Raw genomic sequence first — 13,465 nt, forward strand, 5'->3', positions numbered from 1 at the left:
ATATGGCCAGAGAAGTAGGGAAAAACCAGGAATATGGCGTCATGAGCCAAAACTCCTTCCAAGGAGTGCCAACAGTGCCAACTGCTTCCAGGTCAAGGGAGATAAAAGACTGAAAATATTTATAAGATTTATAATCAAGGAGGTCCTTGGTAAAAACAACCTCAGCAGCCCGGAAGCAGGGATGGGGGAAGGGGCAGAAGTATTGGTATGCAAATAGGCAAAATTTGCTGTGGAAGTAGAAACTACCTAACGCTGGGAGTTAGGTCTAAGAGAACAGAGATTTGTGGAAGAGTCCTAGTGGAGTATCCAGGACAAGCAGGAGTCAGCCAGATGAAGAGCCAGAGGACAATCTAGGCAGAGAATGCCACATGTAGCATGTGCTACAGGCACTTTGGGGATACTAAATGTAATTGTGGGACTCTGGGTAGTCCCTTCACCCATTTCCTCATCTACGTAATGGGGACAATAATATTGATATATATTTTTTAAGATTTTATTTACTTATTTGACAGGCAGAGATTACATACAAGTAGGCAGAGAGGCAGACAGAGGGGAGGAAGCTGGCTCCCTGCAGAGCAGAGAGCCCGATATGGGGCTCAATTCCAGGACCCTGGGATCATGACCTGAGCTGAAGGCAGAGGCTTTAACCCACTGAGCCACCCAGGTGCCCCAATAATATTGATATTGATAGTATTTATCCCATAGGACAGTTGAAGGCTAAAATAATTACTGGATACACATTAGGGACTCAATCAATGATAGCTCACCACACCCCCACCCCTCATTAAAGCATCACAATGGAACAACACTTTCAGATTTTAAAAAATGAATTTAATCTCTCTCTAGAAACAGTGCACTGATTTTACAAATGTTCACATTTGGTTTTTTGTTCACCAAGATGATGTCAGTACAGCTAGTGAGATGCAGCACACCACCCTCTCCTTCTGGAACAGAAACCAGACTGCAAAGGGCACTGAGTACACAAGCTAATGAAACTCGGAATGACAAGACAAAGAGGGCAGAAACTGTTAGTGTGACCCAACATTCTAACATGCCTGTTACATCAAATATGGTCATTTGAGGGTGTGGGGAGAAGACAAACGAGGAAAATTCATTTGGGTACAAGGTGATGGAGTCTGCAAACCAGTACTTCACCCCCAAATGAACAAGAGCTGTTTAGAACAAAATGCTATTTTAAAACACATGGTTTGTACAGGTATGTTTTCTCTTGTAGTTTTTGTAAAAAAGTATCAAAACCTCCATGTTTTTAAATATATATATACATATACAGGTGGCTTTTTTAAAATTACTTTTTATAGCACAACGTGTTTGCAAATGCAGAGGGTTTCTGCTGATTCTTGACTATGCACATGGTGCATAGCCTGAATGAACAGAGCTTCCTGATTTATTATATTAACTGAAAATTTGAAGCTATAATTCTTCCACCTCTAAGTTCTCTGTATCCTGAAAATCCCCAATACCCTAAAAATACAGTGTGAGAAGACTCCGATACTCTATCATCATGCATTGATGGGAAAGGAAGTTATTTATTCTGAATGTTTAATTGCTAACTCATTTATATTCTGTCAAACAGTCCAGCTGGAGTTAGGAAAAGGAGGGAGGCTCACATTCCTGTGCTCTCTCCCGACTCCTACTAGCATCTGACTAGACAGTGCTTGGGGTTCCCTCTGCAGACTACCCATCTCCAAAATTTCATTTTCTCTATGTTGAGAAAAATCTCAGAGGCTCTTGACAACACAGAGTGCTTCTGTGAAATTCCATTACCCTTATATTAAAAAAAAAGATAAACTCAAACATATGAAACGCAGTCACTACTTCCCTTTGGCCACTGGAAAGCTGGAGGCTAAAGACTGTCGTGTCTGCAAAGTGCTGGCGATGCATCCTGATGAACCCTCCACGATGCACTCCGTGCCTCGTATGCAATAAATGACTAAGAAATGTTTGCATAATGGAGTCAGAAATTAAACAAAAGTATTCTATAAAGTGCTTACATTGAGCCTGTCTTTCCATTCAGCCTCATTTCTTGCTAAGTCCCCTTGAGCCTTTCGCTCATTACAATGAATTACATGCAGTTCCCTACAGTCCCCATGCTGTTTCATGCCTCTGTGTCCTCCACGGCCTGAAGCAGCCCGGACACCCCGACTGAAGTTTTTAAGACTTAGCATAAGGTCACTTCCACAATGCCTTTCTTGACCCCATTCCTCATCTCCATACATAGAAATGACCTCTCTCTCCTTTGTGCCTTAATAGTACTCTGAAAAGAATCTGTTCCTTTTTTGTTTCCGTGGGTCTTCCTCTACTGTTACTGTGAACTCTGTAAGGACAGTAAACACTTGAGTGCAGTGCCCGGCACTTAGCTGGTACCTGGCAAATGGTTTCAATGAATGGATATACCGCAACCGCAGAGAAAATTAGAAGGATCATAGTACTTATTGCCATAAATTTAATTCCGATCTCATCTTAAGATTAGACATTTCCTCAACCTATTTTATAAATAATCATGCCATCAAGAGTATATAAATAAAATTTTAGTTTTCTGTTTCTGGCAGGCTATTTCTACCAGCGTCTTCATAATTCCACTAGAAAGATAGGCCATTAGATAGGTAGCAGGTTTGGTACAATGCTCAGGCAGCCCAAAGTAGTCTCTTGGAGAAGGAAAGGGAGGAAAAGGTCTGGGACCAGTTTCTCTGAAACAGAGGGGAAAATAAATTTCTGATAAATCTTCTACCCTCCAGGCCTTATGTCTAGATTTCCTTCCAGCTCTACAGTCCAATGACTCTATGATCTGATATTGGCTGTAGATACATGAGAGCACAGAGGCAAAAGGCAACAGAAATGCAATTACACCTCAAAATGAGGTTCAGGAGCCTCCAAGACTAGAGAGGGAGGATGGACCTGACCTCCTCAGATTTCATCCTACGGACTACCATCCTACGGACACGTGAGGACTCTGCAATTTGTCTTCTGTAGCCGCTCCCAGAGCCGCCTCTTCCAAACTGCACTTGTAGCATATTCAGGAAACATGGACGTCTCTGAGAAAGCTGTGTTTCATCATCATTTTGAGATCTCAGGCTGAACCATCCTGACTCCATTTCTGTTTGTGTTTGTTTTGCTTTGTTTGTTTGTTTGTTTTTTCTGGGAAGGCCAAGATCTGATTCAAAGTTTAGAAACTACACATTAGTCACTGTTCTCATTTCCCCAGGAAATTCTATTTCTTTGGAGACAGGTCATAGAAAAAGTTGCCTGTTTTCTGTAAATCTCAATGACTTTTTTTTTTTTGTCATTTTTCTTCAGTCAAAAATAATTTTACTTTCCATTCTTGAAAGAATAGTAGTAAGTGAATAAGCTCCATAGGAGTTGGCCACCTGTTCTTAAAATTCTATTTGGTATTGGTCTCTAGGTCAGTTGCCTCTCAATGAGTGTTTCAGGACCACAACACATGCATATTGTGAGGAAATTGCTTGTTTACGCAGAGCATAGGGCCGAGGCTCCAGAACACAGTTGATTTTCTCAGAAGTGAGGAGCTCACGAGTGACGTGGAGAAAGGTTCTAGGAGCAGGGTATTAGAACTCCTGAATACCTGCCTGGGAATGCGAAGGGTATCAAGCTGGTGAGATATCCAAGCTTCACTGAGTTGGGGGCTGCTGCGGGGAGGGGTGTCAGAATTTGTTCAGTTTGTTCACATGTCTTGTCCCTGGCTGTCTGGTGGGAGGGAAGTGGCAGAACAGCAGAGTTAAGAAAAGCTCAGATCATGGATGAGAGAGCTGGCGGGGCCAGAGTTCCTTCTGGGACCATGTTTTCAATGGTAGATCCCACAAAGAGAAAAAAGCACTTCTCCCACCTCTCCCAACACCCAGGAAAAACAACGAAAAGTGTCCATAATGAAAAAAAATCTATACATATACCCAGAGTTTTTTTATTTACAAAGTAGTAAACCAAATCCCTGTGTGAACATATATATCCAATAGGCTATAACGTTGTGTATGCCATTTCCCTCTTGTAGGACTTCAAGTTTGGCCACTTTTTCTGACTTCTGCCTAAAGCTACTTTCCTCTATATGAACACATGATGGTAGCAAGCCTGTGTTGTTTCCCCCACTTACAGGAAATGGCAGAGAATAAGGGAAAGGGAGAAACAGAGATGTAACAGAACCCACTCCGCTGTCCTTATCCTCACCCACTGCATGTCTCAGAGGTTCAGTGCCTGAGCCAGTCTTTACAGGAAACTTGGGCTGTTCTAGAAATGCCTCCACTTAGCTCTCTATGAGTAAGGATGGCACTCTACCTGCGTCAGAGGAAACATAACGAATTCAACCCAAGCATCCTGAAGGAAAAGGAAGTTACTTGAAATGTCAAACTTTAAAATAAGCAGTAGCCAAGGTTCGGGCATGTTCTCGCCTGAGCTCACGAGAACTGGCACCGTGTGACGTCTGTGCACTGGCCTCAGCCACAGAAGAGAAAGCCCAAGTGGGAGTCATGGCAGGCATGGGTGAACTGAAAGGCTTTGCCTGACTGACTGGGGTCCCAGGAGTTGCCAGAGGTGGGGAAGACCTGCCTCTTCCACCACGTGTTTACCAAACCATGGCATCCATTTTTTTGAGCCAAATTTCCAGAGGCTTCTCTGAAAACTACAGATGCCCCTCCGTGGACTGTTTTCCCATGTATTTCTCTGTATGGATTCGAACAGCCCCAGGCACGCCTTTTTCTACAGATCTGTCTCTCTCACACACATACACATAGGAATATCAATGCACGCGGAGTCTGCATGGTGGGCCAGTCATACCAAAAATAAATACTCTCATGTCTCTAAATTATTTATAGAACTAATCTTATTTCTGAAATATGTTAATAAATAATCTAAGTGGGGGAGGGAGTTGAAGTGTTTTCTTCTTTTTTTTACTTATGTTGATGGAAGCCACAAAGCATCATCGTTCTATATACTTGAAAAAAAAAATCAACCCCAAACTCCAAAACCTAAAAAAGACCCCCAAACCAAACACCCTCTGTAAATATAGTTTTAAAATGATGAGTAAGCTACTGTACCATCAGCCCCATTTGGTTATGTACATCGTGTCAGTCACTCGGCAGTAGCCATTCCATGAAGTCCCCATGGGCAGTGCAACCGGTTAAAAAGTGTATAAAACATTATACATATAAAAACTCTCACATCCTTTGGATGTTTGCAGTTCATCATAACTTTGTGGTTACCTTTCCGCAACATAAATTAAAAAGAAATCACACACGCGCGGACACACACACACTCATTCACTCACACAGACCCATATACAGAAACCCCTTCATGCAGGCATACACCATCCAGAAAGTGTAGTGGATGGGACTGAATTCCATGAGGCACGAAGGGAGTGGTCCCATCCTCAGGGCAGTCCATCATCTTCAAGGCTTAATGCCACTCGCTGGGGAGACAGAGCAAAGACATCACCATTAGACCCACAGGAGCTGTTTACTGAGTCCCCACAAGACAGCAGACAGGCATCAGCCCACATAATCTTCACACTACCCCAGGAGACAGGTTTGTCGTATTTATTTTACAGATGAGGAAACGGAGACTCAATGAGCTTTAACAACATTTGTCCTGGATCACATAGCAAGTGGGTGAACTAACATTTGAACCCAGACCTGGGTGAATCTACAGCTGTCGCTTTCTCCAACATTCTTTACTGCCTCATGGTAAAGGAGTGCTGCAGAGGTCACAACTTTCTCAGTCCTTCCTTATAGGATTTTAAGTTTGTTCAACATCAGTGGGTTAGCTCTGGCCAATGTTTAATCCCAGGCCATTAGCTACTTGTCTCTAGCTTTTGAGTCACCAGTAGGCAGGCGATCTGCTGCACCCCTCAACTGATCATACAGAGTCGGAAGGCGGTACAGGTCAATTAAATTCAATCCCTCTTTTTCTCAAGCCTACTTTCTAGTCATTAGATGCTAGAATTCCCCTGTCACAAATGGCTGACTGTTAGTGGGCTGAGCCCATTAAGCCCTGAGCTGGTTTATTCCACTGGAAGAGCAGACAGTGGACTTAACCTCTTTCCTCTACTGACAAGAAATCTCTTTCTCTAACTATTCCAATGTTCCCCGATTCTCTTAGACTCAGAGTTCTATACAGACCACCCTTGAATCTGCAGACAGTGTCTCAGTTCCCTTCCTTTCCTTCTGAGTGTTTTCTCCTCCAGGCTACCTCTCTAGCTTTCCCCAACTGGGTCTGTCGTAATCCTGTCTTCCCACTCTTCCATTTCCTGAGTACACTCCTTTGGGCAGACCCATGTTTCAATATCTTTCTCCTAGCTAAGTGAACTGGGGTAACCACTTTACCTCTCTGAGCCTTGGTTTTACCATCTGTCACATGGGAGTAAGAATAGGACCTACCACAGAGAGTTGCTGAGAAACCAAATGAGATCATCTCCGTAGAGGGGGGGGGGGCACAGTATTCTAGATCAGCCTGACCAGCATAATACAATAGAATCAGACTATCACTTCCCATCCATGGACAGCCTACAGACATTATCAAGTGACTCCACTGCCTTTCAAATCATCTTTGGGTTATTTGTGGTTTGGGTGAAGGCCATGGCCTTGCTCTACTAGCAAAGACACTTGAGACCCTCTTCTTTTGTCCAGGTGCCCTCCCACTCTCTCCAAGACCAATCTCTACACCAAAGGCAGGGACGGTGGAGTGATCTGAGAAAAGGACAAGGGGGGACAACAGGCTGTCGAGGAATCTGATTCTCAGAACTCCCAGGCTATTTACCCCATGATGTAAGTGGAAAGAGCACAGACTTTTTGTGTGCATACAGACTGGAATTTTTGTCCTGGTTCTGCTACTTCTTCGTTGTGACCCTAGGCAAATTATTCAAATTCTCTAGTCTCAGTTTCCTCATCTGCAAAATGGGGTTAATCATCTCAACTCTATCAAGTTACTGTAAAGACTATACGAGGAAATGTACATAAAACACTGAGTCGTGTCTGACACACAGGAGGTTCTCACTAAATGTCGATTTCCTCCCTCTCCTGCTCTATTTCCCTGCAGCTGACAGGAGCTTACTCCTTGGGCCTAGATGCCTCAGGAATAGCCTCTCCAGAGGGGTTACTGGCCCCTTGGGATACAACGCCGCATGACACCTGTAGAGTGCTTTCTAACTCACAAAAGCTCTCTCACCTACGCTGTCCCGCCTGAACGCTATGAATTCAGGAGGCGGATAGAATGGGGGTTATCATTCTTATTTTACACATAGAAGTGAGCAGAGAGAAGTGACTAAGACCACAAGGCTATGGAGCAGTGAAACTGGGAGCCACCTCTGTAAGCTGAGCTCCACCCTTCTTCCACTGGGCAACCCCCCACCCCCGCCAGGCTGTAAAACCTGGTCAAGCCCCTTCTTCCGTGATTGGCCAAGGTTAAGTCTCAAGGCCCTCTGCCAGCCCTCCTCACCTGCTCCACTTCATGTCCCCTGCTTCCCCTTCGTGAATAGTGCTTCAGCAGCAAGGCAGTCTGCTCTGCCCCATACTCGATCATTTCTTCCACGCGCCATTTCCTCGGTCTACACCAAGCTCATCTTTCCTCTTTGCCCCAACACCCAGCTTACAATGGGCAGCCTTCCAGGACCAGAATGCCGTCTAGGATTGGCTGCACCTGCCTAGGCTCATGCCCTCACTCACCAGCCCCTCAGACTCAAAGTGGCACTGCCCTACCTTGCACTTGACGACAGGCAGCTCGGAAAGAGAGTTCTTCGGGAGTTGGTGCAGCTGTGACCTTGGTTCCCCCGGCAAGACAAAAAGCTCCTTGAGGGCAGGGGCTGGGTCTTCCAGTTCTCTGGTCTCCCCAAGACAGGGCTCTGCCCACAGTGGGTGATCAAAGCTGCTGATTGCCTGACAGGGGGATGGACTGGATGACCTATGAGGTCACACTCAGCCCCCTGACTCTGCTATAGACCCATGACATCTGCTCCCCCAACAGGCCAGGCCCTATTGTGCCCCTCAGCCTTGGCACGTGCTTCTTTCTGGAATGCCATTTCCCTCCTCTTGCCGAAAAACTGCTATGAACCTTTCAAGGCTACAGTTCATCTATCACAGCCTCTGTGAGACATTCCCTGCCTGGCTTCCCAAATAGAATTCACAGCTCCATGGATGGTCCCACAGCGTCTGTTCAGCTAATATCACCGGGAGCCAGCTAGGCAGACCTAGGCCCCAGGGAAACCAATGAATCGAACGAGCCCGCCCTCAAGGAGTTCATAGTCTAGTGGGGAGACCAATGAGCAAAAAGACAAGTTGACTACAGTGTGACAGGTGCTGGGACGGAGAGAGGCTGTGGAAGAACAGAGAAACTGGGGAAAGCTTCCTGGAAGAGACTCCTGAGCTCCACCAAGGCACTCCACGCACAGCTGTACAACAGCAAATGACTCTCCCCCCAACCAGCTCCTCAGAAGTGGGAACCTTCCTTCCCACCTTGTGAACACAGCGTATCTGGGACTGTGCTTGGCTCGTGTGCGATGAATGCATGTGAACTGCATGGCCACAGTTACCCTTCCAGGCCGAAGGTTCTGAAAACTTACTCAGTAGAAACAAAGACATTGGCTTCTTTACTCTAGGAATAGCCTCTAGCTGTGTGTGTGTGGGGGGGGTCCCTGATCCATTTCCACCCCAACCACCTGCCCTAGAGTGTCTGTGTCCCCAGGGCCTAGGATAGTGCCTGGCACACTTGAATAATTTGGGAAGGAGGGAAGGAGGAAGGAAGAGAGGAAGGAAGAAAGGGAGGGAAAAAAAAGGAAGGGAGGGAGGGAGGGAGGAGGAAGGAAGGAAAGGTGGAAGGAAAGAAGGAATTCTCCAAACAAGGGATACTTACTGCAGGATAGACATGGCCAATCTGAGCAGTTCTCCCTATGTGGAGCTCATCTTCGTCCTCCTCTTCCGTTGTTTTCCTGTACACTGGGTTGTCAAAATTCATGCTTTTGGTGTTCTTCCGCTTCCAGTTTCTCCAAATCAGGTAGCCACTCATGCACAGCAGGGCTATTACCGCTGGAGAAAGGGACACAGCATGCTGAACTTCCAGGAGGCTCGAGTCCATTGTTCAGATGTCAGTGCATTTCACGCCCCCTCTCCAACTTTCCTGCCCCTGGTTCCTCAGGTGGTTCTGTGTGTCCTTTTTCTGCTGCTTGGAAGCCCTTCTCCTATCTCTTCCTTGGACCAGTCTGTTGCTCCCTCCTGTGTGTTCCCAGCCTGCGGTCCTGTCCTTTATATGTGTGTAGCCCCAACTAGACTGAGCTCTTTGTGGGCACAGACTGTGTCTTCACCTCTCTGTCCAGCTCAGTAACATGTACGGAGTGAATGACTGAATTTCCTCACCACACCTTTGTCCTAACGCTGCTGCCACCTTTTAATTCTCTGAGAAAACCGTTCTTACCCCAAATGGAGGGTGGATGGCGGGGTGGGGTGTTTCTTTCCAAAGCAGGGGCTCTGCAAGGAGAGGCGCATCTCTGGAAGGGGACACAGGAGGGAGACCCTGGCTCTAAGGGGCAACCAATGAACGTATTAATGAATAAAGAAGTAAGTTCTCTAACACAGTCGGGCAAAAATGGGGCCTGAGGCTTCATGAGATAGTAGGTGGTCACTGTGAGCTTTCAAGTGAAGGCTACTGACAGATATCCAGGCTGCTTGAGAGGGAGTGTTTTACTTTGGTAGGACTGTGATCATCAATACTCATTAAAGATGGGGACAAGGCCAGGACAACCGTCACCACCATTTTATGGTTCCAGAGACCTAGCTCTGCTGTGAGACCAGAGCAGGAATGGAAGAAGACACACAGGGGAGTGCGAGGAACCAAAGTGTTAATATCATCAGTTCTGTATGTTAAAGAAAAATCTGAAAAAAGCAGATTAAAAACTATTCGAAATAACTTCAGTTCATCAAGAATTAATGTAAAAAAATCAATAGCTTTCTTATCAATGAGCAATAACCAATTAGAAAATGGAACATTCATACCAGCCCAATGGAAAACTACAAAATACCTTGATAACCTAACAAGAAATGCTCAAGTCCTATTTGATCTATACAATTTTACAGAAGGATATAAAAGAAGACTCAAAAAAACTGGGAGATGTGTCATGTTCCTGGATGGGAAGCTTCAGTATTATAAAAATGTGACTTCTCCCCACATCAACTTATGTATCCGAAGCATAAGATTCCATCATGAAAAAAGATTCCATCATGATTTGGGGCACCTGGGTGGCTCAGTGGGTTAAACCCTCTGCCTTTAGCTCAGGTCATGATCCCAGGGTCCTGGGATCAAGCCCCGCACTGGGCTCTCTGCTCAGCAGTGAGCCTGCTTCCCTTCCTCTCTCTCTGCCTACTTGTGATCCCTGTCTACCAAAATAAATAAATAAATAAACTAAAACAAAATAAAAGAAAGAGAAATCCTCTTTTTAAAAGATTCCATCATGATTTTTAAAGAATTACGATGATTTTAAAGTTTATCTAGAAGAGAAGTTGAACAAAATCTAATATTGCAAGCACAATAATGCCCTACTAGGTATTAAAATCTAGTGTGAAGTTGTTCTTGCCATATAAAGGAATGGACAGGTAACCGGTGAAGGACAATGAACAGCCCAGAAGAAGATCAAAGTATGGATAGGCATGTAGTTTATTTTTTTAAATTTTTTTATTATTTTTTTTTAAAGATTTTTTTTTATTTTTTTAATTTGTTTGACAGACAGAGGTCACAAGCAGGCAGAGAGGCAGGCAGAGAGAGAGGAAGGGAAGCAGGCTTCGCTGCGGAGCAGAGAGCCCGATGCGGGACTCGATCCCAGGACCCTGGGATCATGACCTGAACTGAAGGCAGAGGCTTTAACCCACTGAGCCACCCAGGCGCCCCAGGCATGTAGTTTATAATACAGACGACAATTCAAGTCAGAGGGATGGATTATTCAATAATGGTCTTGGGAAAATGAAAAAGGCCTGTAGAAAAAAAAAATAATTAAATCTCTCACAGCATACTCTAAATAAATTCCAAATGGATTTCTGTCTAAATATAAAATAATGTTTAGTAGAAAAATATATGTGAAGATATTTTAACAATTTACATTGAGACAGACCTTCCTAAGGAAAACACGAAACCCAGAAATCCTAACACGAAAGAGGAAAAGATCGGACACTTCAAATTTTCAAATTTGTGTGTAGCAAAAAACCACAAACATTTAAAAATCAAGTGGGAGTAAGGAAGAGAATATCTGTAATGTATATTACAAAGGTTTAATATTCCTTATGCATAAATATTTCTACAAATAAGAATAAGATCAAGAACCAAGAGAAAATCAAGACAAGACTGGGAGTGAGCAATGCATTAGGAGGCAATGTAATTGGCCATCAAGCATATGAAATGATACTCTATCTCATAGGGAAATGCCAGGGAAAGAATACTCATCTTTCACCCCTCAGAAGAGCAGAAATTTAAAAAATATTAATTACATTGGAGTGGATTCTATCAGGGAAACAGACTACACACGCCCTTCCTTCTATCGAGTAGAGGATGGCAGGAAAGGGCTTGGTTTCTCTTTTACTAAACAATGATCAGAGTATTTTCCATTCACTCTACTCAAACTCAGCCTGCCATAGTCTCCCCATCATCTTTATGGTTAAAGCCTTACAAGGCCAATTCAGAGGGCCCCTTCTCCGGAAGGATCATTCCCTCTCCTCTGCAGGGCCCCACGTAGCTGTATGTATGTAGTATGTGGTAACACCTCTCTTGCATCACATTTTAGGACCAAGTCTGAGTAAAGACTGAAAGCTCTTAAAAAGTCTTTTTTATCTTTCTCTTCCCTGGACCCTTGGCATCCAGCACAGTCCCTTGCACGGTGTAGGAGTTTTGAAAACATTCACTCATTAGCTCACCACTACACTGGGGATTTCCAGGATAAATGGGCAAAGTGCTGGTCCCTGAGGTGCCCGTGGGCAAGCAAGGGGGATCAGCCTATGAATGGGCAGTCACCCCACCAAGAGATGAGACTAGAACAAGACAGCATATTCAGGATACCGTGCGAACCGCGGGGTAGGAGAGACTAAATCAGCCTCCGTGGTTCTCCGAGAGGTTGAACTCAGTGTTATATTTTGGCCATATTGGACTTCTGGTCCCAAGCCCACCCCCACCTTGCCCTCCCATGCTTGTTCCCCTTCCTGGCTTTGCTTCATGCTGTTTCCACTGCTTGGACAGCTCTGGATTCTTCTTCATTGGGCTGACTCGGCGTGAGTCATTTCCTATCATTTCCACTCGGAAACCTTCCCTGCTCACTTCCCTTCTCTTCCGATTCCAAGTTAAGTACTTCCTTGGCACTTCCCCAGACCGCCCATGGCTTAGACTTCCCATGTCATGGTCAAATTATCTGCTATGTGGGTCTCTCCGACAATACTAAACTTTCTGAGGACAGGAACCATGTCTTCTTCATTTTTAATCACCTTCTCTCCGCTTATCACAGAGTCTGGTACATCGCAGCCAAACCGAAAGGAAGCAAGATAGCATGATTTCCTAAAGTCACAGCAAGCAGCGCTCCTCATTAATTCAACAAATATTTTATATCCTACCATGTGGCAGCCACTGCGAGGAGCTGGGGAGAGTGGCAAACAAGAGAGGCCCCAGCCCTGTGTCCGTGGAGCCAAAAGTTTGCCTTCAGGCAGGCGAAGGGTGAACGCTGGGGTACAGTGAGGCATTAGGACAGCTGCCGGGGGCCAGGTCCTGAAGGGTCTTACGTGCCAAGCTAAGATACCAAATGATCACACTGGGAAGTGGGCTGGAAATCTCCTGGGGCAGAAAAGTTCTCTGAGCCACAGTCTCCTCAATGCGACAGGTCAGTGTGCTCAGGGCTAAGGCTAGTGCTTTTCCCCAGAGCCTGAGCACGGTTGCTCTGGTCTCCCTGGAGACTTGGGGCCACACTCACCCATGGGCACGAGTATCCCAATGACCGCAGCGGTGACGGTTGAGTCCATCTTGCTGCCTTCATTCCCATCTGCAAAACACAAACGTGCCTAACGATGCTCCATCGCCGTGAGCCCAAGTCCTTGCTTGCCTCAAGCTGTAAGAACTGCCAGCTGCTTCTTGCTCTCATTCCATAGTAAGGCGCCTGACTAATGCCTAACAATTCAGTCTCTCCAGTTCCTATCAAAACTCCCCCGACGTGAGCACAACAACGGTTATCTTCATTTCACACATGGGAAAACACAGTCTTACTGGCATTCTGCGGGTTCACAGAGAAGCTGCAGAGCTGGTATCCAAACCCAGGATGTGTGCCCCATGTCCCTTGGCCATCCCACAGGACCACAGTGATAGGAAGCTGGGTGGTGGTGGTGGGGTGCTTGGCAGAGTGAACACTTAGGTCTCTACGTTGTTGACTAAGGCAACTGCCTTTTCCAGCCCGTACCTATTGCTTTGTCTCTGTTGCTTGGGTGGTCTCTCT

The 13,465-nt window shown here is 45.4% G+C and overlaps 1 protein-coding gene across 16 annotated transcripts in view; it reads right to left on the reverse strand.

The window, feature by feature from the left end:
• Positions 1-809: 809 nt before the first annotated feature.
• LRP8 (LDL receptor related protein 8) overlaps positions 810-13,465 on the reverse strand; it is a 78,841-nt gene continuing 66,185 nt past the window's right edge. For 9 of the 16 annotated variants that reach the window (XM_045064538.1, XM_045064551.1, XM_045064542.1 and 6 more), the window contains 4 exons: positions 12,950-13,018; positions 8,869-9,041; positions 7,719-7,895; positions 810-5,434 (listed from right to left, as the gene is read on the reverse strand). In XM_045064538.1, coding sequence (XP_044920473.1) covers positions 5,396-5,434; positions 7,719-7,895; positions 8,869-9,041; positions 12,950-13,018 — 458 coding nt within the window. In that variant the 3' untranslated portion in view covers positions 810-5,395. Of the gene's footprint in view, positions 5,435-7,718; positions 7,896-8,868; positions 9,042-9,067; positions 9,532-10,811; positions 10,977-12,949; positions 13,019-13,465 lie in introns of those variants that run through there. The other 7 variants (XM_045064545.1, XM_045064550.1, XM_045064554.1 and 4 more) reach the window with 5 other exon arrangements.

This window comes from Mustela putorius, unplaced genomic scaffold (genome assembly GCF_011764305.1).
Source record: "Mustela putorius furo isolate JIRA1106 unplaced genomic scaffold, ASM1176430v1.1 tig00003853_pilon_pilon_pilon, whole genome shotgun sequence".
NCBI lineage: Eukaryota > Metazoa > Chordata > Mammalia > Carnivora > Mustelidae > Mustela > Mustela putorius.